Below are 24878 nucleotides of genomic sequence, written 5' to 3'. Positions count from 1 at the left end.
TGCGTTTAGTTCAATTTTGTACGTTGTGTACGTTTTTTTGTATCAACACGAGTTTCACTATTTAGAGGCATGGATAATTTAAATGATTCATATTACGCACCGGACATGTAAAACTTAAAACTAGAACTGAGCAATGACGACCTCCTGTCTATAGGTGGCAGTAGAGTGACGATCTTTATTTTTTTAGCAACCAAATGCTGTGTTCATTTGACCTGTGCAAGTTTAGTAGATCTGTAAACTACACACGAGGTGGATGTATCTGTATAGGTGTCTGAGTATATTATGTAGAAATCAGTGCAAATGCGATATCCGCTTTGAGGATGCTGCGTTCCAGGCACCTCCGAATTCAGCAATCAACGATGGGACTCGCGAGGGGTTTTTTTAAGTTTAATTTTTCCGTCAAAGCCAAATATCCATCACATTTTCTTGCGTTTGGCTATTTTTTGAAATCACACTCAAATGATAGGAATTATCAAATCAACATTTTCAATATTTTTCAACTGATAATTATTTGTGTCATTTGAAGAAGACCTGTTTCTTCCCAGCACAGTTTGAACGCATCATTCGCCTACTGCCTGCCTGTTTGCTCCTATAGTGGCTACGTGTAATTTTAGAGGAAAATGGCAGATAGAAAAAACAATAATGTTCCCAATACAAGCGCAAATTTGTTATTGAACGCCGGTCCGGAGTTTACATTCAATTTGCCTTTCATGCCAGTGAGTCAAGCCTCTGGCTCGGCGGTGCTGTCAGGAGGTGAGAAGAAATACCGACAGTGGAAATGTAAACGTTAGCATGTAAGCTAGCTAGTTAGCTGACTTCCTGTGGGATGTCAGCTATATATTCCAATGAAGTGCTAGGCCGGTGTAAACAGTATGTTTACCCAAACCTGCAGTCATTTGGTCAGACTTAATAACATGCGTGTACATTAACTGTTCTGTTATTATTACTTGTTATTAAGTTTCATTGTGTTTTAAAATGGCGAGTGTGTTGATGTTCTGCTGTATAATGTGTGTCATCACCGACCTGAAATATGTTGACAGTGAATCACATTGAACTATAATACTTGTCATGTTGTATGTGATGCCTTAGATAAGCAAGTTGATTGTTTTAAAATACGGCATTCCGAATTTTTTTCAGAGGATTCTACTGATGTCGGCGAGGAAGACAGCTTCTTGGGTCAGACTGCTGAAAATGCGCCAGCTCCCTCTACCTTCAACTACTTCTCCAACCCAGTATCCAGCAGCGACCCGTTTGCTTCTATTGGCCAACCACAATGTCCACCACTATCACTGGCAGGCGCATCAATGACAACCATCACAGGATCTGTTACTAGCAGCATTAACATGGCACTGCCACCACCTCCAATCTCACAGTTGAACAACGCTCCTCCTGCATTTGGCAGTACAGTGCATCAGAGCCCAATGGGACGCCATACTCCTTCCCCTGGCACAATGACCCCGCCTCCTCCGCAAATGCCGCAACATAGTCATAATCCGTATCGACACACTCCCACCAGCAGCAAAGCGAGTCCGTATATTCCAGCTCCTGAGGTCCTTCCGCCAAGCCAGCCTTCACATCAGAATCCCTATTCTGTCAATCCGGGGCCGGAATCATTCCACATGTTCACAAAGGTAAACATAACATTTATTTAATACCAGGAATATACTTTAAATGAATGTAGTTATCAATAAGCATTCTCTTTTCCTCATCTTAGGCTCCTCCCACTCACATTCAGGCTCCTCCCCCACCAGCTAACCCTGCCGGTGCAGTTGTACCTGCTGGCATGAGTCTACAGCACAATTACAATGTTTATGAACCTGTTCAGCCTCACTGGTTCTACTGCAAGTTAGTAGAGTTAAGAAGTGTGTGGCTTCCTTTCAGCATAATTGACTCCCTCCAGCTTGAGGAGACATATAACTCTGGTATTTGTAAATATTTTTTTTAGCTAATAAATTGTTATAAACAATGGAGATTTAACATTTTTGGTGTTTTTGTTCCTGCAGTTCAACCAGACCCAGAAAATGTGATTGTACGTACAGACGGTGGCCGTTTTGATGTGCACCTCTACGACCGCATGCGCTCAGCAATTTACTGGGAGGAGGATCCCACAGAAGTGCGGCGCTGCACTTGGTTTTACAAAGGGGACACGGATAGTCGATTTATTCCTTACTCTGAGGAATTTAGTGACAAGCTGGAGGTTTGTCTCCTGACTACACATATTTAATTTAAATTCATGTGACTATTCCATCATCATGTACATTCTAAGTGTGATTCATATCGTTGTCGTATCCACAGGCAGAATATAAGAAAGCTGTGTCTACTAACCAATGGCACCGTAGACTGGAGTTCCCATCTGGAGAAACCATAGTCATGCACAACCCAAAGGTACTGTAAACATCAGTCCAATTGATACGGGTCCTCAAGCTCTTACATGTCTTGAAAGTTTTATCCACTTTGGCGTTGGTTTTTAAAATTTAGAAAGTGCTTATATCAGTCATCCCAGATGTCTATTTAGCGGAATTCCGCTATTTTTCTAGCCAAAGTGATATTTTTTTTAGATTTTCGTATAAACCTGCTAACTCGGCCGCTGTCCGGGGTACCGTGGTTAGCTGGCCGCTTCGAGTTAACTACGCTAGCAGGCTGAGTACAACCGAGAGTACAGCTGAGGGCAGCTTCACTAACTAACTTGTTCACGCTTGCCAGTGCACTGTGGCTAGTTGGCTGCTTAGACTCAAAACTAGCTACGCTGGCCACGCCGTAGGCCTATTGTAGCCTGCACTAACTGTTGTGTCCACACTGTCTAAAATTATTTTATTATTCTGTTCTAACAAGTAGACACGTACCTGTTTTTTTGATTGATTGAGACTTTTATTAGTAGGTTGCACAGTGAAGTACATATTCCGTACAATTGACCACTAAATGGTAACACCCGAATAAGTTTTTCAACTTGTTTAAGTCGGGGTCCACTTAAATTGATTCATGATACAGATATATACTATCATATATACTATCATCATAATACAGTCATCACACAAGATAATCACATTGAATTATTTACATTATTTACAATCAGGGGTGTGGAGGGGGGGGTAGGATATGGACAGCAAGTAGTGGACATAGAGAGACAGAGAGAGAGAGAGAGAGAGAGAGATCAGAAGGCATAAGAAAAAGTATCTGCATTTGATTGTTTACATTTGATTATTAGCAATCCGGGGAGGGTGTTAGTTTAGGGTTGTAGCTGCCTGGAGGTGAACTTTTATTGCGGTTTTGAAGGAGGATAGAGATGCCCTTTCTATTATACCTGTTGGGAGCGCATTCCACATTGATGTGGCATAGAAAGAGAATGAGTTAAGACCTTTGTTAGTTCGGAATCTGGGTTTAACGTGGTTAGTGGAGCTCCCCCTGGTGTTGTGGTTATGGCGGTCATTTACGTTAAGGAAGTAGTTTGACATGTACTTCGGTATCAGGGAGGTGTAGTGGATTTTATAGACTAGGCTTAGTGCAAGTTGTTTAACTCTGTCCTCCACCTTGAGCCAGCCCACTTTAGAGAAGTGGGTAGGAGTGAGGTGGGATCTGGGGTGGAGGTCTAGAAGTAACCTGACTAGCTTGTTCTGAGATGTTTAGATTTGAGGGTTTTGGAGGTTCTAGGGTACCAGGAGGTGCATGCGTAATTGAAAAAGGGTTGAACGAGAGTTCCCGCCAGAATCCTCAAGGTGCTTTTGTTGACCAGAGAGGAGATTCTGTAGAGAAATCTCGTTCGTTGGTTAACCTTTCTGATTACCTTGGTTGCCATTTTATCACAGGAAAGGTTAGCCTCTAGAATGGAACCTAGGTAGGTGACCTCATCTTTCCTATAGCAGGGACAACCTCTCTAAGAGAAGTGTGCAATTATTACATGAAGTCATAGCCTAAAATTAAGCTAGGTTAAGCTAGCCTGCGTGAGAAGCGATGAAAAATGAAAGAATGAATGCTTTGAATGTTAAAAAGAATGTAAAGTTTGGACTGCGTTATAGTATAGGTTCATTAGTGAGGCGGTAAAGAAGATGAAAGTAGTCAGTAAATGGGGAAAAGCAGGAGATATCCTTGTGGCAACATGAGTGCTGTGACACTCGTCCTGTTTCAAGAATATATTGCTGTTGACCAGTAGTTATTATGTCTCATGATTTTAATCATAATTTAAGATACTAAACCCATTAACTTGTACTAGAGCCAGTGCTGCATGGCCAAAGTTGCTTAAAAAGCACTGTTTTAAAGGTGCCACGTGAGACCTACACTGTTACAATGTCCATTTCTCAGATGATATAATTGTTGATGACTGAAGTATGCTGATAGCAACCCAACCTAAGGGTTTTGGAGGTGCTAGGGTACTAGGAGGTGCAAGCGTAATCGAAAAAGGGTTGAACGAGAGTTCCCGCTAGAATCTTCAAGGTGCTTTTGTTGACCAGAGAGGAGATTCTGTAGAGAAATCTCATTCGTTGGTTGACCTTTCTGATTACCTTGGTTGCCATTTTATCACAGGGAAGATTAGCCTCTAGAATGGAACCTAGGTAGGTGACCTCATCTTTCCTGGTGATAACAATGTCACCCACTTTTATAGTGAAGTCACTGACTTTCTTGAGATTGATTTGAGACCCAAATAGGATGGATTCCGTTTTACCTAAGTGTATGGATAGTTTATTGTCAGTGAGCCAGGTGCAAATACTAAGGAGTTCAGCACTGCTGTAGGTTTCTCTTGTTTATGCTTCTTGCAAGGTGGTTTACTAAGTAATTTTGCCATGCCTGATATCAATTAGTACCCCGCCTTCCGCCCGATTGTAGCTGAGATAGGCTGCAGCGCCCCCCGCGACCCCGAAGGGAATAAGCGGTAGGAAATGGATGGATGGATAATATCAATTAGCCAAATGTATTTGTGAAGTTACGCAGCAATATTTTTGTCTGGAGTCAGGACAGATTGTTGGCATTACCCTGCTAAAATTACTAGTTTGACCGCAGGGACCACCATCGAAATAATTATATATAATAATATATTATATATCGCATAGGCCTACTTTGATGGCAAGCCGAGGCCAACAGTAAAATTACCGCCACATTTCGTTCAGCATAACTCCATGTTGCATCCAACCTGACACACTGCATTCTCTTCCATGTACGCACATCACCATCTTTCAGTGCAAAGTGTGATTCTATGAGCCGACCCACGTTACGCAAAAACTCTGTTACGCATAAATCGTATAGCCTATTACCATGTCAATACACAAACTAGAAAATCATTGCATGTAATGAATTATATTGTGCCAAGCAAATACCACCCCATATGTGCCTGATTTATATACAGCACCATAAACCGCAATTAGCCGAGCTAATGATGGAACACATTTCCTCAGTGTATCAGCATATTGACAACGAAATCGGCACTGACACTACCCATATCCACATAGGTTTTATTTGTCGAAAAAATAATATTTTGCCCTGTCAGTTGGACGACACATCGACATACAGGCTAACGGGCATATATTTCCCCCTTAAGCCTATATGTTGATGTGTCATTGACCGGGCTAGCATGCTAAGCTACACTAGTGTGATGGTGCTTCGCTCCTAAGCATTCGTTGCACGAACATACTAGCTTTGTTACACAAGATCATAGCCTGTATTGGACAATATAGTTTACATACGAAATGTCCATTTCCATTTATTAAAAGTAATAAGAAAACGTAAATGCCTTACTTACCTATCAAGGAGGAAATTAGCAAGTTTGGCGTCAGATGAAAAAATCTTCTCCGACTTCAGTCTTCTCCATCTTTCAAAGGCATGCCCGATACAAATCCTCGTTTTGTTCCTGGCTTTGTCATGAATAAGTTGAGAATCGTAACGACGCCTTTTAGATTTACTAAGGTCTGACATGTTTAGTAACTTCACCAGTGGCAGTAGCCAGACGAAGAGGGCGGTGCGTAACTGGCAACCTGGATATGACACACTCACAGACTTTTGGATTGGTCAAACGGTGGAGGGCGGGACATCGAAAAGAAAATAATAACAATATTTCGGGGCTGTAAATCTAATTTTGAAATTAGCATATACCAGCTGACCTACAGTTATCAATTTTAAAGTATTCAAAAATAACATGATTTATTAATGCATTTTGACATATCAGGGCCATTTAACAATGACTTGACATGAACTTGTTACATATGGCACTATCACGCCAAATTTCTTCCCTCTACAAAAACCTTCCCTCCCCCATTTACTTCCGTGGTCATGTTTCCTCTTACGTCATTGACAGCGATCGATAGCACTTCGGCTTTGACTGCCCGTCACTGGAAGGATACTTCGTCTTTGACAGCTGCTGGAATCTGAAGAAATCGATTATTGTTTTTTTTTGTACAGGCGCGAAACAGGACAGTCGCGTGCAGGTTAAGGACCCCCGGCAACTTTGTGATTTTATTGGACGCAGCCCCGGAAGTAAATGGGGGAGGGAAGGTTTTTGTAGAGGGAAGAAATTTGGCGTGACAGCACCTTTAGGTATTGTGATGGGAATATTGTGTAGTGAACTGTAGTTACTCAGTGTTGGCTGCAGATGGCAGCGCCGGGCTTGCCGCAGTGTTAGACCTAGTCTGGGAGCAAAGAAGAAACTAGGATGTATTAGAGGAGCTGTGCTTGTGAGTGTGTGTCACGCTCCTGGCTGTTAGCTATACAGTCTAGCTTTATGAAAACAAATAAAAAGCTAACTTGTGCACCGTCAGTCTGCCTCCTTCATATTGCTGCCGCCATTACAGTATAATCATACATTTATTAAAAGTAAATGTAATAAAAAGCTTCCTGTTATAATTAAACAGCAGATACCATGAATGCAATCTTACATCCATTCCATCCATTTACTAAGTGATTTACTAGTTCAACAAAATATTTGAGTTTTTACAATTACACTATCTGTTATCGAATATAGCCATTATATTTCATGTATTCATGAAATGCCTTTTATTGATGTAGTGAAGATATTTTCTCAAACCAGACAAATCATTGAACTAATAAAATAAAGTGTGGATGTTGTACATTTTGGAATGGCTTTTATTGATACAGTGAATATATTTTCTCAACAAAAACAATGAACTGATTACAAACTATGGATCTCGTACATTCTTAGAATGGCTAACATTGATATGGTAAAGATATTTTCTCAACAAAACTATTGATGATGTGGTACAGTCTTGAAAAATAGGTGTGGTTTTCAGATTATAGCCTCTAATAGATATAAACCATTGGTAGATTTTCTATGTAGGAAATGCCTTCCAAAGCATCTTAAAATTGGTAAAAATCGCTTAATTTCAAAAGTGCCCCCTTGCACCCAGGCTGTTATTTTTCAATTCCTCTATTTTTTTTTACCTCCCTCGGATCCTTATGAGATTTTGTAAAATGTTGATTGAAATTACATGTGTTTATTTCTCAACAAATGCAGTACTATCTAGAAATATTTGGATTGGGACAGATTACGGTTTTGTCTTTATACACTCCCACATTAAACTTGAAATTAGTGAAATGTATATTACCATCTTTCCAGACTATAAGCCGCTACTTTTTTTCGTAAACTTTGAACCCTGCGGCTTATACAAAGGAGCGGCTTATCAATGGATTTTTCTTCGCTAATGACTAAATTATGGAATGGGTTAAGCAAATAAATCAAATAATGTACTAACATGATCTACTTTTAGAAACTGTTCATACCCAAAGTGTTTACAAAGTACAAGGAAGACAAATCCTGATAAACATTTTGAACCTTTTAAAAAAAAAGGAGAACAATCTTATCCATCTTATAAAGGATGAATAAAAAATAATCAATTACTTTTCTGTTTTGTTTAATCAGCCGTTTCACTGCCGTGTTACAGGCACTGTTTGGAAACATTTACAAAATCTGTCTATGTCAATATCTAATTTCACAACGTACCAGTGTATATCTGCGGTTTATAATTTGGTGGGGCTAGTATATGAAAAACTCTTGTTTTCCTTCTAAAATTTATTCGGTGATACCTTATATGATGATGCGGCTTATAGTCCAGAACATTTTTACATTTTTATATGTTTGAAGAAAGTAACATAATTTTAAACATAACCATAATATTCAATACTAGGTTACAAATAATTACAGTCAAGCTGTAATTACAGCATCTTAATGTCTGGAGCCCAAAGATATGACCAAATTCTGAGTATACATTAATAACAAACATTTTTCCCTTCATAACTTCGCTCTTTGAATTTAGGGAAATAAAAATGTATTTCACGTGTGCTTAAACAAAGCCTGAATGTGACCTTTGACATTTGGATGAAGTTAGCCATATGTGGATTATTCCTTATTTGCCTTGTTGTTAGGTGATTGTGCAATTTCAACCCTCCTCCATGCCTGATGAGTGGGGCACAACTCAGGACGGACAGACCAGGCCCAGAGTGGTGAAGAGAGGGATCGACGATGACCATGATGAAGTCCCTGATGGTAGTCTATTTCCTCTTTACACAGTTGACACTCATTTAAGCATCAATTTGGAAGGAATTAGCCTTTTTTTATAAGCCTGAATTGTAGCTCACAGAAATCTAGTATTTGAGATGATGCTTTTAAAATGTGTTGTGTCCGCCATCCTCAACACTTAGCATCAATAGCACTGCACTGCCTTTTAGTGCCTGATTTTTTAATTTTTTTATAGACCCCATAACTAACCCCCTGCACTTTTTCCAGGTGAGCTCTCCAAGGTGGACCATCTTGTGTTCATGGTTCATGGTATTGGTCCTGTATGTGACCTGAGGTTTAGGAGCATGGTTGAGTGTGGTGAGTAAAAAGACACAATCATTGTGTAGCCTCAATAATATGCAATGAACATAATGTACACAACTTATTGTACTTAACTTTCAGTGGACGACTTCCGCACTGTGTCACTGAAGCTGCTGCAAAGTCACTTTAAGAAATCATTGGATGATCACGCCATCAGCCGGGTGGAGTTCCTGCCTGTCCAGTGGCACACGGCTCTACATGGAGACGCCACAGGGGTGGACAGGTGAGGAGAAGCTTGTTCCCACCAGCTGGGGAAGATTACACATTACACAAAAGTGAGAATATCAAACAAATACATTTTTCTCTGTGCAGGAGAATCAAGAAAATCACTTTACCCAGCACAGGACGTTTACGTCACTTTACAAATGAGACCTTGTTAGATGTGCTGTTCTACAACAGTCCTACGTACTGCCAGACCATCATGGACACAGTTGCCTCAGAGATTAACAGACTACACACCCTGTTCTTGAAGAGAAACCCGGATTACAAAGGGGCAATATCTGTGGCTGGACACAGTTTAGGTAATGTACTACTTTAAAAAACACTATTATAATAGACAAGCAGGCATTTACACCCAAGGACAATTTAGACTCTCCATTGAACATATTTTTGGGACGTGGGATGGAAGCCTGTGTAGAATATGCAAACTCCACATTCGAAACCTCAAGTTCCGTACTGTAAAGCTGACATGCTAACCACTACAATATTTCCAACACATTAATTTATTTATGAGTAGCCCATCACAAATACATTTGGACCGCCACTAGTAGATTTGTGGCATCATTAAATGGCCCTGTTGGTCCTCTCTCATACACACCTTATATTGCTTCTTGGCCCTCATGTACAGAGAGTTGTGTGGCTTTCCTACTAAATATGGACACATGATCAAATTCAGATGTATGAAAGTGTTCTCTTGCACAAATCCAAGCACATTTCTTTGTTACATCGCAATTTACTTGAAATTGACCGCCAACGTGTGTGGCTGGGCCCGCCCTGACCATGCCCCCTCAGTGTTTCCCATAAACTGCCAAGATACCTGTGGCGGTGGGGGCGTGGCTATGGGCGTGGTCACCATGACATCATTGATTAATTTGCATCATTTACTACAATGATTTGATTTTCTCTAAAAAGGCTAAAAAAATGTATACTTACTAATTAATAATAACAGTTTTGTTTTAAACGTCCATCCATCCATCCATCCATCCATCCATTTTACAATATAATTAAAACACTTTATGTACATATTTATATACAGATTTGAACAATAAGTTATTCACTGAAATATATTTATTAATTGTGGTTCTTACAAAAAAAATATCTTATAAAATATAAAAGCTAAAATGTCTCAAAGCTCTGCCCCTTTAATTAGTGCATACTAAATAATTTTACTTTAGCCTACTACTACAACCATAGTATTTACCAGCAACATAAAGTGAAACAGAGGCAGAGGTGTCCTGCCACAGTCAGTAACAAATAAACAGAAAACAGTAGTGGTGGTAGATAGACACAGAGCTTCATCAAACATCTGATCCACTGAACAAAGAGCTCCAAAAATCTTGAACTTTAGACTGCCATCAGTTTTACTCCCTACACTTAACCATGTGTTTCCTACTGCCTGCAGACTTTGCACCCTTTGTTATATAAACATGTTGTGTTTCTAATATAAATACATTTAATAAAGTCAAATACAAATAAGGCAACAAGAGAAGTATCCTACACTTCTCTTTTGTAAAGTAAATCTGAACAGACGATATGGGCATCTACATCAACTATATGATTTGCCTGAGAAGCTAGAGAGGACAAACTTTTTATTTTTATTTTTTATTTTTATTTTTTAAAATTTTATTTTATATTTATTTGTGGCGGACGTAGTTCTTTCGTGGCGGGCCGCCACAAATAAATGAATGTGTGGGAAACCCTGCCCCTAATAAATACGCAAATTATATTGAAAGTAGCCATGGTGCCCAATTAGGACTCAGTAGGAGGTGCTTCTTTCTCCTGCTACAGAAAACAGCACAAAGGCTAAAAAACATCAGGAAGAAAGAAAGTGAAGAAAAAGATGGATGTACATCGCCATAACAGGCGCGTTTGAAAAGATAATTGCTGCAACTGTCCCCTTCCTTCGCCGCTACTTTGTCCCTGCCGCCCCTCCATGTGCGTACATTAATACATACGTAAATGTGTGTACGGCAGCTATAAAGTTGCCGTTAGGCAGCACACATTTCCACGTCAACGTCAGTTTTGATACATCCCAACTTGACTGTGAAAAAGGACATATGGCAGGTTCTTGTGCGTACGCAAGCTTTGTACATGAGGCCCCTGGTCTGCCACGGAACAAGAAGACAAAGCAGGAGAAATGGACTGTTGAGTAATCAGACAGCTCTCGATACAATTTTTCAATAAAGGACTAGTGACAAATCTGGTGGAGCCTATTCAAAACTCTGACATGAAAAAACGTGTCGCCTTTCTCAACGAGCTCCAGGAGCTGCTGCGTCTGATCCGTGACAATGTCTTGTGACATAATGAAAAAAACAGCAAAAAGAAGCAACAATAGAAATGTAGTTGTACTTCTTAACATGGTTGTTTTGCTTGTCACATATTGTACTCACTTTTTGCAAATATGTCATGGCCAATTATGCAATTTAGGCAATTACATCTTTACAGGTAACATACACCCTCCTCATCCAAACCACCTTCGACACAAACAAATTTCAGTCATTTAGGAAACACGGTCGTAGGCCACCATGTTCCTATAATATGTATTAGTTAACATATAATGATCCGTGATACTATGGGTTTAGACACCAGCAACTGCATTTGTTGTAGCTATACATTTTTACTTTTAGAATAAATCATTTTTCTTGCAGGATCCCTTATTCTCTTTGACCTGTTGTCAAATCAAAAGACTGATACAACCACTCCCTCTATACACACTGTGAATGGAGACAGCAAGCAGGTAATATACATGATTGTATTATTTTACATTGCAGTGTTTCTTATACATTAATTTATTATCATTGTTATTAATATAAAGAAAAATAATGATAATGTTATCATTATTTATGTGGCCACAAATAGGTTCAGCGCTACCTGCTCTTGCTTATTAACGCATTATAATTCGACTATCTCTTAATGCAGCTTGTAACTACAACTTTTTACAATAGATTGCATAATGCTGCTTCTTCACACCTTTTATGAACATCTGGTCTGCCCAAAGAATAAGTTGACACGTTTATGACTCGAAAACACACACAAAAAGAACAGACAGAAGAAAGTGTATTTGTATTTCTAAACACATTTGTTTTGCTTTTCATGTTTTTTTTAACCCATGTGTCATGGCCTATTTAAAAAAATAGACGATGAGATCATCTACATTCTCCCACCTCAACCCAAATTGCAGTTTGCAATTGTGGGAAACACTACATTGACGACTGCAATGACTTATTAACAAGTCAAGTGCTTAGTACGTCACCATGGATGTAATGCAAATGCTTAGCTGTTTTAAACTTTGCCTCCTAAAATTAGGTAGCAGTTCCACAGGCTGTCACCCCTCCAGCTGTGGAGGAGGAGCCTAAAGAAGAGGGAGAAGAGTTGGAGGACCTTTCTGCTGTGCTGGAACATCTTGGCCTGTCTGAGTACAAGAGCACCTTTGATGAGGAAAAGATTGACATCGAATCATTTGTAAGTGGTCATCTACAGCAATGCTTAATGATTATTATGATAATGATTAATGAGAAAGTCAAACACAAATAGACAAAGTAGACATTCAAATGTTGAAAAAAAATCCAAATTTTGGATGTAATGATAAAATGAACTGGAAATCGCATATAAGAAATATACAACACAAGGTGGCAAGGGATTTTTCTAAATTGAATAATGCATAATCAACCTGACTCTCGCCAGATCCTTGTTGTTCGCTGAGCTCCACACAAGGATCTGGGAGTTCTCAATAGGAGATGTATTTCAGAAGGCGGGGCCTTGTAAAAAAATCATTGTATGTGATTGGATAAACCACTTGTCCGTTGACGTGCTACTTCAACCACTCACATCGAAATCAACCCGTGACGCTGATGAGAGGGACGCTGGGAAATCCAAACCCGGTCGGAAGAAGAGCCAAAACTTCCTTGCCATCAATAAATGCCTTCAAAACCGTTCTCTGCTCATCTTTTAAATAATTAATATTCGATCGATGTCGCTAAACAGTTGCAATAACAGAATCAATGTCAGCACAAGACTCCTCGCCCCGTGCCGCCATTGTTGTCTGAATCAAACAGTCCCTTCGGCGCTACGTCACATCTATGAAATCCCGCCCGGCGATCCTGATTGGGTCATTATTTTTTGCTATCTTGAAGGAGTTTGCAATGCCTTCGAGCCCAGATCCTTGTGTTGAGCTCAGCGAACTACAAGGGTCTGGCGAGAGTCAGGTTAGTGCATAATATGTTCTGGAACAAAAATCACTGCACACTTTTTACTCCTCTCTAGTGTTGCCATATTTGCGTAGAAATATGGATAAATAATTACAAAAGTTCACTTCATTCACTAACCATGTTACAAAAAAGATCAGTTAGGATAATACATAACGTAGGTTATCGAGAACATACAAACCCTTTATTGACTGCAAAATACTTAAACTTATGATTTAGTGCATTTACAAACTATAACCAATATAACCTCTGAGGAACATTTAATTTAAAACATTTATATGCACGTACAACACTTAAGACCTTTAGCTCATCAGTATGTGAAATTAAAGTATGGAATGGATTATGCAAGTATGTCAAACAATGTACTAATATGATCCAATTTAAGAGGCTCTTTCAAACTACAAGTGTTTACAAAGTACATGGACGAATATTTTTGATAAACAACTTAAACTTTCTTAAAAATGAGATATTATTCATCTCATTATGTGACTCATTACTGGGTTAACTATTAGAACTGTTCTATTGATTGGTGTAAATTTTGTTACAATTACACGTTAAGAACAGGAAGCGAACAAATGTGTTAGTAATTGCAATGAATTAGAAAAGGGGTAGGATTACGTAAGATTTGCTTCTTCCTACTCCTTTTCAAACATGTAAAGAGAAATTAACATATGTAGTTATTATTATATGATGTATCATATTTTATCTGTTTACATGTTTGAAATAAATTAAACCATAACCAATAATAATGCTGACTTGACTTACATGCTCCTTTAGCTCATGTGTACAGTTGACGATTTGAAGGAGATGGGAATCCCACTTGGCCCTCGGAAAAAGATCGCCAAATTTGTCAAGGAAAGAGTGGCTAAACAGGCACGTCAGTAAAAAAAAAAAAAAGAATCATTCTTTCGAAGTGATGTCTGACTTGCTGTTGTGTACATAGGCAGCGGCTCAGGAGAAAAAAATGCAGGTCCAGGCAGCCAGTCAAGTTTTAGAGCCCCCACACGCTGGTGAGACACTTCCTGATCCCAGTGTGAAGAAGTTACCAGTGGGCGTCTCCTCCATCCATGTGGACTACAACTACTTTGAAGTTGGCACTGGGCAGGTATGTTATGTCGCTCAGTAAGTCACTGCTCATTATGTGTCCACTGAGCATGTTTTGTTTTGTAGGTGTCTGTGGTCTACCACAATCTGGACTTCCATCCAGTGAATTTCTTTGCCTTGGGTTCTCCAATTGGAATGTTCTTGACCGTCAGAGGCCTTGAGAAGATTGACGAGACCTATCAGCTTCCAACGTGCAAAGGATTCTTCAATATTTACCATCCGGTAGTTGTCATAACTTCATGATTTAACGCATGCTTATCTAATGTAATTTCCAGAATATGGAGTACACTTAAATATAAGCCACACCAACGTAATTTCTGGACACATTTTATTTTGTACATATATTGGCCACACATGTCTGTCACCTGCAGGTGGACACATTGAAACATGAAATATTTACACAGGCGCTTATGTTCATTCACAAATGTAACAAAAGACGGTGTCTGTACACAACATACAGTAACCTACTTCTCCACTTCCTGGAAGCTCGTCGTCTTTGTTGCGCGCTGGTCCGGCCTTTTAAGACCCATGGTGGTGGTGGATTTCCGTTCCGTGCGGCGGCTGTTTTCTTTTTCAATGGCTGGGTTGATCGTCTTCAGCTTTAGAGCTGCGTCGTGTGCATTTAGTTGTTTCTTTTCCAAGATAAGGGTGAGTCCATAACGTGCTAAACTGCTGACTGAATGATTGTGTTTGATTTAATGTGACCAATTTTATTTATCCACCGAGACAAACCTAAATTTATTGGCAGCAATGGAAGTTTGTGAACCCAGAAAAATGCATAAGTTAGCCGCAGCGTGGTTCAAAGCATAGGGAAAAAGTAGTGGCTTATAGTCCGGAAATTACAGTATGTATATTAAACATTTATAACATGAACACTTATTCTATTTATTTTTCAGAATGGTAAAGCCATGTTTTTGAAATGTTTATTTTACTGCTGTCAAATGATAATTAAAAAAAATCTGATTAATCACATATTTGAATTTTGATTAATCATGATTAATCACAGGTTATTTACTAGCTTGAATAATATAAAGAGACCCCAATATTTGGAGTCATACACAAATACAAACATTTTTTTTTACTTCAATGCACCTCATTTATTTGCCTAAAACGTGATAACAGTTTCATCTGAAGTCCTACCAGGGTGAATTTTGGAGTGAAATTTACCAGTGAATACACCAGTCAGAGTCTCCTCACTTATCTTTGCATGAAATGCATTTATCTGATTAGAGATCGTATAACAACCCAGGTAACCATCCGTGGTTAAGGTAAAGGAGTATGCATGGTCAAAATAAATTGCGTGATTTCATGGTTAATCTTCTGTGATTAATCACATGAGTTAACTGGTTATTTCTGACTAATTTATTTGTATCACACCAGTAATTAAAAAAAAATAAATCTGGATCACGTTTACTGACTGATCACTGACTATTATTGCTTGTAAAAGTAATTGTTAACACAAGCCAAAAATGGCATTCCACTTTTCAGTTTTGACAGTTTTACTGTCATAATGACACTATTTATTTAAATACAGCGGTATCTCGGTTTTCGTTCGTCGCCTGTTCCAAAAGGTCTGACGAAGACGAATCGCAAGAAGCCAAATTACATTTTTCCTTCAAGAAATATTGAAAATACAATTATTCTATTCCAGACAGCCAAAAACACATTTTAAAGAGACTAATTATTGTTAACAATGCAAAAAAACTATTCAAAATGCATATAAACAACAAGTGAAATAAACATGTAACGTTTCTTTGATCTTTTATGTGACGTTTGATTTCCTTTAGGACTCAATGTTATTTAAAAATGTCGTATTATGCAAAAACTATTTTTCTTACCTGTTGGTACCTCTTTTTGTGTATTTTGGTCCTGCAAACATGAAATCAAACAATGGAAGCATGGTAGACATTTATAAAACAATCTTGCCTTTTGCCTAATTTGCTCCAAACGAGTCGTTGGGAATTTGAGGCTTTAATTACATATTTTACCTTATTTACGTCAGTGGATGTCTCATATATGGTAGAGGTTTACCCCAAGAGCTTTGTGCAAGTCTGCCATTTTTATTCGGTCGTAGTGAATAAGTTCCGTATTTTTCTCTATCCTCCTTTTGTGGGGCAGACTGTCTCGTTAATGAACATGCATGCTAAAGTCCTCCACTGTTGCCATTTCTAATACACAGTAGCGTATAGTCCTAATTTATATCTGTCAGTAGACTCCATCTGAAAGCACTAAAAAGTACATATCGGACGGGGAGACGACACCTTTGAAGGGGGCTTGGCGTGGAGGAGGGCTTCTGCATAGAATAGAATAGAAAGTACTTTATTGATCCCTGGGGGAAATTCAGCACCACAGTTCGCTCACAATAAACAATAAACACTTAGGTATTTTTACATGTGAATAATATAAATACAGTCTATTATACAGCATTATTCACATGTGAATAATATAAATACAGTCTATTATACAGAATTATTCAAATGTGAAAATTATAAATACTTTATACATTTACAGTACATGTACAGTCAAAAGGAACATATGCATTATACAGTCTGATGGCTGTCGGTATGAAGGATGTAAATAAGGCCGCCCACAAAACTGCACATTCTGAAGAGACAGTTAAAAAGTGGCTTGATATGGTCTGTAAAACATAATCTATGCAACATTTTGACCAAAGCATCACCATTACATGTTATGTAGACCACAAGGAAGTGTTTAACTGGAGGAAAAAAAGTCATGATTGGTCCCCCTTTAATTGTCAGAGCTTGATACAAACATTATACAGTAGTTTTGTTAACTACTACTGTTAGGATACATTTTGGTTATCTACGACCTTGCCCTTAAGTTTAATAAAATAAATATATGTGCAGGTAGAGCATGTCCTAGAACAATATCAAGCAATTGACTGCAACTACAATATTTTAATGCAATGAAACTAAATCCGATGTCTCACAGCTTGATGTGAGGTCATATTTTTTTTTTCTTTATCATGTTTGCTTTATTTTATAAATATTTAAGATTGATCCACTTTTTATTATTATCAGTTATTGAATAATGAAAATAAATGACTTTGCTTAAGTAGTTTTTTTAATGTTTTGTTTATTTTTGTAAGTTATGAAATAGAAATATGTCCTTAATAGTCTTCTGAGTTGACCAGTGAACGTGTATTTGTGTGACAGGAGGGCAGATATTAGGTAGATTTAAGTTTATTCTTTTTGTGCTACTTTACATTTACATTTTATTATATTCATTTGAATGTTGTCTCAATCATTTTTATTTAACATTGAGGGAATGAAATACAAACAAATGAAATGATTGCGCCACCTTCAGGATTGACGAGTGTCTCTCCCCTCCTTCAGTTGGACCCCGTTGCATACAGGATGGAGCCCATGATCATACCAGACTTGGAATTGAAGCCTGTTCTGATACCACATCACAAAGGAAGAAAAAGGCTGCACCTCGGTACAAAAACGTCCCAAGTTTTCCTAAATATTTGTTTGGGTTTCTATTCAAATGCATCTTTGAATAACATCGTTGTTGCCAAAAATGTGTTGTGTTTCAGAGCTGAAGGAGTCACTCTCCAGGATGGGCTCGGACCTGAAACACGGTTTCATCAGCTCGCTCAGGAGCGCCTGGCAGACACTGAACGACTTCGCTCGCGCCCACACGTCGTCTGCTCAACTTCAGGCTGAGCTGGCAATGGTGGCCAATCAGATCGAAGAGCAGGAGAAGAGGGCACAGAAATGTGAGCTTTCTCGTCCAGCACATGAGAGTGATGATCTGTGTGTGTGTGTGTTTTAATAAGGTGTCATTTTTTTGTTTAGTTTCTGAGCAAAAAACTCTAGAAATGCCTGAGCCACAAAAAGAGGAGGAGCCTCAAGTGAGGATCGGGATGCTGAATGGAGGAAATCGCATTGACTTTGTCCTGCAGGAGAAACCCATTGAGAGTTTCAATGAGTACCTCTTTGCTCTCCAGAGTCATCTCTGCTACTGGTACTTGTCATTCTATGCTTTCACTTTTCAAATAGTAATATTTCTCTTCAAATATTTATTTTTGGTGGCCCGCAACACATACATTTAGACTGCCACAAAAGGATTTGGCGTTACCTGTTAGCTGGCAGTATATATGGTAGTGCTACGCTTGTTACAAAGAACCAGCAAACGGAGATAAACGCATTCCACACGTCAGCGGCGTGACTCGCCCGCTCAGGAGGGCATGGCAGGGTAGACGCACAGGCGCGTTCCTTCAGTTGAGTTCCACAGCCAACGCGCCATGTGTATGTCCAAGCAGAAGCTAAATGTCAATCATGGACGCCAAGACGAGACAGAAAAGCACTACAGACACACTTGATTGTTTCTCAGCATGACGCACACTGCAGCGGCCCAAAAATAAAACTAAACAATTGAATCACTGATACTTCTCAAAAAAGACAATCAAAGGGTTGTTTGCAACATTTACACAGATGTCGAAAAGGCGCCAACTTTCCAAAGTATTTGCACAGTACCGTATTTTTCGGACTACAAGTCGCAGTTTTTTTCATAGTTTGGCCGGGGGTGCGGCTTATACTTAGGAGCGACTTATGTGTGAAATTATTAACACATTACCGTAAAATATCAAATAATATTATTTAGCTCATTCACGTAAGAGACTAGACATATAAGATTTCATCAGATTTAGCGATTAGGAGTGACAGATTGTTTGGTAAACGTATAGCATGTTCTATATGTTATAGTTATTTGAATGACTCTTACCATAATATGTTAGGTTAACATACCAGGCACGTTCTCAGTTGGTTATTTATGCGTCATATAACGTACACTTATTCAGCCTGTGGTTCACTATTCTTTATTTATTTTAAATTGCCTTTCAAATGTCTATTCTTGGTGTTGGGTTTTATCAAATAAATTTCCCCAAAAAATGCGACTTATACCGGTATATGTTTTTTTCCTTCTTTATTATGCATTTTCGGCCAGTGCGATTTATACTCCGGAGTTATTTATAATCCGAAAAGTACGGTATATGCTAAAAATTGTATTGCATAAACTTAGTAATTGTGAAAAATATATACAATTGTAGAACAAATGTGTTCTGTTTTTGTTATATTTTTTGCTTTGAAAAATGCAACTGAGAAAGTTGCAAACAGCCCCTTTAATTATATTTACTTTATTTGAACTTTTAGAATTTAAAATATTCGTTATTTGTGGAAATTAGTTTAACAGTAAAAGCTCATGCATCGCTCAGCCAAATAAAAATGAACATTTATTTTAATCTTATTAGAAAGCACAAGAAAACAATCCCACTTGCCCTTGAATAATTCCACATGTCCAGTCATATATCTTGTCATAGTAGATTTCTTTAGTCAGGAAATCTAGGCCCAACCACCCAACTGCGCCTGTACCCCCACATAGACACCACTTGCCAGTCCCTGCCTAAAATTAATGTTAAAATATTGTCAATCATCTGGTGAGATGAATGTAACGTCACACCCCTAATGACAGGACAAAGATTTGTCTCTGATTTAAAAGCCTTTTGAATAAATGACATATACAGTACATGCGGAATGGCCAATTATGCAAATTCGGGAGGACCCATCCCTGTCCCCCTGCAATACACCAGCACTAATAGATGCAGACCTTTGGGAAAAGCTGCCTATATTGATACATCATTTCATTTATTTTGTAGGCAATCTGAAGACACAGCTCTGCTTATCCTGAAGGAGATCTACATGACCATGGGGGTCCAGCCGGAACATGTGGTACATTAGCACTACAAAAACTTTATTTCATGTCAGTTTTCCTGGATTGTGTTGATTAATTTTACCCTTCTACTTGCTACCATGTGATTTATTGTTTGCAAATGTACAATACAATTGTATTTTACCATTTGTCTTAAATTAAGAAAAGTTTGAGCATTTATGTAGATTAAACAAGTTTATTGATCACATTTTTATAGTATAAATTATCGAGATGGACAAGGAACAAGTGTATGTTGTTAGATACAAATACCAACAGACAGGAATAAAGTAGCAGCAGTTCATGAAGCCTTCTGGGCATTTCGTGGTCAAATTGACCAATTAATAATTTCCTTGAATTTTGTGTTAAATACCCGAACCAGACAGTTTTTTTACCAAACACTTTTAATATTGCAGTAACATTCACAGAAGGGTGAGACTGCTCTTTTGACAAAAAATACACTTCACCCACCCTGAAAAGCATTATCTCAGTTTCATTAATTACGCCTCTAACCTCAGCGAGTGACTAATCGACTGATTGATCCGCTGTAACGTGGCCTCTGGCATACAATTAAGGAGTCCGCAGCTATCAGAACATCAGCATGCAGGCACATGAGATCAATGTATTAAATTCACATGAATAAATGTATTTACAAGAACTGTAAATAAATAGTGTCACTTGTTCAGACAATCCTAGTACCAGCAGACCTGCTAGTTCTGCATGCTTAAACCAAATCCTTCTACTTATCACATTGTTTCTCTGTTAAGACAGTGATTGAATGTCTTGTATAGACATACATAAAAACAACAAAAAGGTCCCTTTTTCCCCTCACAAGTTTTAAACATAAATGGAATAGTAACTGAATATGGCTCCACAAACAATGTCAAAAAGTCTAGCTGGAATTTGAAAGGAATTTGCACGTGCTGTTCATTAAACTGAATAGCGCTTATAATGGGAGCATTGGAATTAGTTTGAATGCGGTTCAGCAGCAGCAGTTAATGGTCCTAAAATGTTTGATATTTTTGGGAAAGAGTGACTGTAATAAATGTGCCCTACAGCAGGTTGATCCTCGGGCTCACTGAGCCTTGTAGTTGTTTGTACATTCATTTGTCTACAGCTGTGCAGCCAAATGCACAAGGATATAAAAAAATTAGTGCATTCATAGTGCCGGCGTGTCACAGGCTTTGTGGCGCAACGAGCTGCTCACACTTGGGCTTTGTTCTGAGACTTAAAGGCCTGCTTGTGGAGGTGAGCTTCGATCTCCTCACGGAACACCAGCATCCCCATGTGAGAGTGAGAGGCCTCGTTCATGGCTTTGGACTGGATGCACATGCGGTACTGCTCGGGAGTCAGCTCGTCCGCACACTTCTTCTCGTGCCACAGGTGGAATAGACCCGACACTGGCGTCCGGACCACTATCAGGTCGCTCCGAAGATACTTCCTGTACAAGTGGACATCTTCCCCACCCCAGCCTTTCACTTCCAGGTCAAAGCCGCCTGAGAGGGAAAAAGTATGTTTAGGGATGTTCATGATAAAGTGATAAATATCAGTGCTTACCAATATTGAGGAAATCTGAGCGATAGTGACACATCATTCCAAAGCCAAAATCTCTCCAAAAACCATAATCCTTTTTGTGAACCTATATCAAACATATGTTATGTTGTGTTTCACATAAGTACTTAAACTCCAGTTGATTGCATTTCTAGCTTACCATCTGTTGTTCAATAGGTGGAGCCAGCTCCAAATTTCCATGAACTATGGCAGGATTGTACAGACTGAACACCACCGGATAAAATACTTTCTTATCTAGAAAACAAAAATACGCCATTCTGAAAATGTAAAAAAACAGACATTTCATGAAATGAAAAGCAGCCACAGCATACTTGGAGCAGTATGGAGACGACACATATTGAGGAAATCCAGCGTGAAATGGACGTCAACGTCGCAGAAAAACATCAGAACGTCGCCTTTGTCCCAGGCGTGGGCTCCAATATCCAGCCCCCGACCTCGGGAAAACTCCTCGTTGACTGGGATTAGAGTGTATTTGTGGAAATCGTCCTCACTGACAAAAAAACCCCAAAAGTATGTGATGTAAAATCTTTACTACACAGCTGCAAAAACTGAAATCTAAGCATGATGAATACTGGAAATGGAAAAAAAAAATATTTAGCATTTTTATAAATGTAGCATAACCTGTTCGCCCTCACTCACAAACCATAAAATATCATGGGACTGTGTGATTGCAGCTTGTTGTTGCAACTCCGTACAATAGATGACATTGTAAGTCTGCTTCCTAATAACACACTTATGAAACAGTGTGAAATAGTCTGCAATTATTGCATTCACTGGAGCTTATTCATTTAAAAAAAAAAAAGTCAGACACACACCCTCACACAATTTGGCGTAGAAGTATGCGTAAGTAACCCCACCTAATGTCACGCGCTGTTCGCGCCTTCACTTCACAATAGCAAGTTGATGCAAAGAGTCATGAATGCATCTTTCACTGAAACAGGTGGAACAGTTTAGGGGTGTGCCGTGCACAATTTAGGAAGACAATGTGGAAGGATATCAAGTTTCACATGTTCATGATTTTTTTTAAAGATTTATATCTGATTGATGCAAAATTTTAGATAAAAATAGGTATAGTAAAATCCTCAAAGTCTAAACATTGATGAAATTCTGCCACATATTAATTTCGGCATTCTCAGACAGTCCAATAACACTAAACATGCAGAAGTTAACACCATGGAAATATTAGCAATAATATAATTTGTTTTGTTAGGAACTACCGGTAAGTATTAATTATAGGGAACAAAATTAACAATTCATCATTTTGTGGAAAAGGAAAACTAAAAAGAGGAACATTACACAAAACAAAATCACTCTCAGGTGACTCCTAATTTGTGATATTAAAAAAAGAAGCGACAGAATGACTTGCATTTGTAGTTCTAAACACACTTGTTTTTGCAAACGTGGCATTTATGCGTAATTATATCCCTCCCACAAACCACCACAAATAAATTCCAGTCCTGTGGGAAAAAAACATCTTTATTTTGAATATATACGTGTGCTTTATTTGTAATTGAGTCCGTTTTGTAATACTTGTGTTTATTTTTTACATGTTTATAGTGTAAACATTTGTTTTTTTATGTGTGTTTATTTTGTAAATATTTGTGTTTATTTGGAAGATATGTGTTTTTTGTATACAGTTTATTTTATTTTTTATTGGATTTATATGCTGAAGCAATGTTATCTTTAACAATATGTACTACAGATAAGAAAAAAAGGATAAAATCACACCCTCTTACTTTAAGAAGTATTTCTCAGGATTTAAACCTAAGATAAAAAGCTTGTCAAGAATTGAATCTTGTTAGTAAAAAAAAAAAGATATTTAATCAAGCTTGGATTTCAGTTTCTGCAATATGTTAAGCATCAGAACCACAGCAAACATTTGTTGTTGGAGGCAAAAAGGGACAAACCTTGACAAGGTCTTCAAAGACAACTTCGCCTCCTTGAGGTCCTTTTGGCCAAAATAGACAACTGTGAGATGAACCTGCCTGTCCTGCTGTATGCACACCTTCCTAAACACACCAAGAGCGCAGATTAAATTAAGCGAGAACATGTTTGGGTGTGCCAGAAACTAACATCACCTGAAGTTTTGTAAGAACTGTGAGAAGGTTTCCATTCTGCCCGCCAGTGGCAAGATGATGTTGATCATCATTCCGGATGTTTCTACAGATGTGCTCCTGACTTTCATCAGCGGTCCAAAAGGCCTGAAGAGCGTCACATGGCGGAAGGTGCTGGATTCCACTTTGGAGAAGAAGAGCTCATAAAGTGAGCCTTTGTCTCGCTCGGTCCTGTGAATGCCTGCGAACATGTGGCAGTCAGTTACTGGATGGACAAAATAAACATTATTATTGTGAAATGATACATGGAAGAGTAGTCAATGTTCAGCTTTTATAACAACATTCATGTTCTTTATAAACTGTGATGGATCTGCTCATGTTTGTGTACTGCTCCTGAAAAGTTGTCATTAGATAAGTATGGTTATGATGTGTCATGCTAATTAATTAATTGTTTTAAATGGAGTTCCCCTCAGGATTGTGGTGGTTTGTTGCGTGGCATGTGCACGTCATAAAAAAAATCAACTATCATTAGTGTCACTGTTTCTCAATACATTATGCTTTTGAGCTCTATTTGTGCATTGTTGCTGTTTTTTATTTGTAAAATGCAGTGTTGGGATTAACACGTTACTGTAACGCCGTTAGTTTCGGCGGTAACTAGTAATCTAACGCGTTATTTTTTATATTCAGTAACTCAGTTACCGTTACTACAAGATGCGTTACTGTGTTATTTTACGTTACTTTTTATGTAGTATTGGCTTGAAACCGAAGATCTGAGCATACTTGCCAACCCTCCCGTTTTTAGCGGGAGAATCCCCGGTATTCAGCGCCTCTCCCGACTAACTCCCGGTATTCAGCCAGAGCTGGAGGCCACGCCCCCTCCAGCTCAATGCGGACCTGAGTGGGGACAGCCGTTCTCACGTCCGCTTTCCCAGCAGCTTGCCTGCCCAATGACGTCATAACATCTACGGCTTTTAGAGAGTAGAGTGCACAACAAGTAGAGAGAGTTCTTGGTTTCTTATGTGGGTTTATTGTTAGGCAGTTTCATTAACGTCCTCCCAGCGCGGTAACAACACACAACAACAGCAGTCACGTTTAGTCTACCGTAAAGCAGTTTGTCTGCCATAAACAGCAATGTTGTGACACTCTTAAACAGGATAATAGTACCACCTACTGGATAGC

The 24878-nt window shown here is 38.7% G+C and overlaps 2 protein-coding genes across 2 annotated transcripts in view; one reads left to right on the top strand and one right to left on the bottom strand.

Annotated features, from left to right (window-relative positions):
* Positions 1 to 241: 241 nt before the first annotated feature.
* On the top strand, positions 242 to 24224 carry sec23ip (SEC23 interacting protein). Its single transcript, XM_062058722.1, has 19 exons — positions 242 to 753; positions 1138 to 1631; positions 1715 to 1922; positions 2004 to 2197; positions 2296 to 2385; positions 8362 to 8482; positions 8723 to 8812; positions 8897 to 9038; positions 9128 to 9336; positions 11683 to 11771; positions 12341 to 12496; positions 14017 to 14116; positions 14187 to 14344; positions 14410 to 14565; positions 17700 to 17802; positions 17903 to 18085; positions 18165 to 18333; positions 20024 to 20096; positions 23812 to 24224. The coding sequence occupies exons 1-19, from the start codon at positions 621 to 623 to the stop codon at positions 23821 to 23823; spliced, it is 2880 nt and encodes a 959-aa protein (XP_061914706.1). The 5' UTR covers positions 242 to 620; the 3' UTR covers positions 23824 to 24224.
* Positions 20257 to 24878, bottom strand: part of csgalnact2 (chondroitin sulfate N-acetylgalactosaminyltransferase 2) — a 19530-nt gene continuing 14908 nt past the window's right edge. The window contains exons 3-8 of the mRNA XM_062058723.1: positions 23724 to 23940; positions 23553 to 23654; positions 21957 to 22135; positions 21785 to 21879; positions 21631 to 21712; positions 20257 to 21569 (exon numbers count right to left, since the gene is read on the bottom strand). Of these exons, the coding sequence (XP_061914707.1) occupies positions 21277 to 21569; positions 21631 to 21712; positions 21785 to 21879; positions 21957 to 22135; positions 23553 to 23654; positions 23724 to 23940 (968 nt within the window). The 3' untranslated portion in view covers positions 20257 to 21276. The remainder of the gene's footprint in view (positions 21570 to 21630; positions 21713 to 21784; positions 21880 to 21956; positions 22136 to 23552; positions 23655 to 23723; positions 23941 to 24878) is intronic.

Source organism: Entelurus aequoreus, linkage group LG09 (assembly GCF_033978785.1).
Source record: "Entelurus aequoreus isolate RoL-2023_Sb linkage group LG09, RoL_Eaeq_v1.1, whole genome shotgun sequence".
NCBI lineage: Eukaryota > Metazoa > Chordata > Actinopteri > Syngnathiformes > Syngnathidae > Entelurus > Entelurus aequoreus.
The sequence above is the reverse complement of the archived record's forward strand: the minus strand, read 5'-3'. Positions and strand labels throughout refer to the sequence as shown.

Bases quoted from the DNA above. Each gene is read 5' to 3' on its own strand.
- sec23ip (XM_062058722.1), top strand. From the start codon at position 621: ATGGCAGATAGAAAAAACAATAATGTTCCCAATACAAGCGCAAATTTG. The intron at 9,337-11,682 runs GTAATGTACTAC...TTTTTCTTGCAG, and splicing joins TGTGGCTGGACACAGTTTAG to GATCCCTTATTCTCTTTGAC. The intron at 14,117-14,186 runs GTCAGTAAAAAA...GTACATAGGCAG, and splicing joins AAGAGTGGCTAAACAGGCAC to CGGCTCAGGAGAAAAAAATG.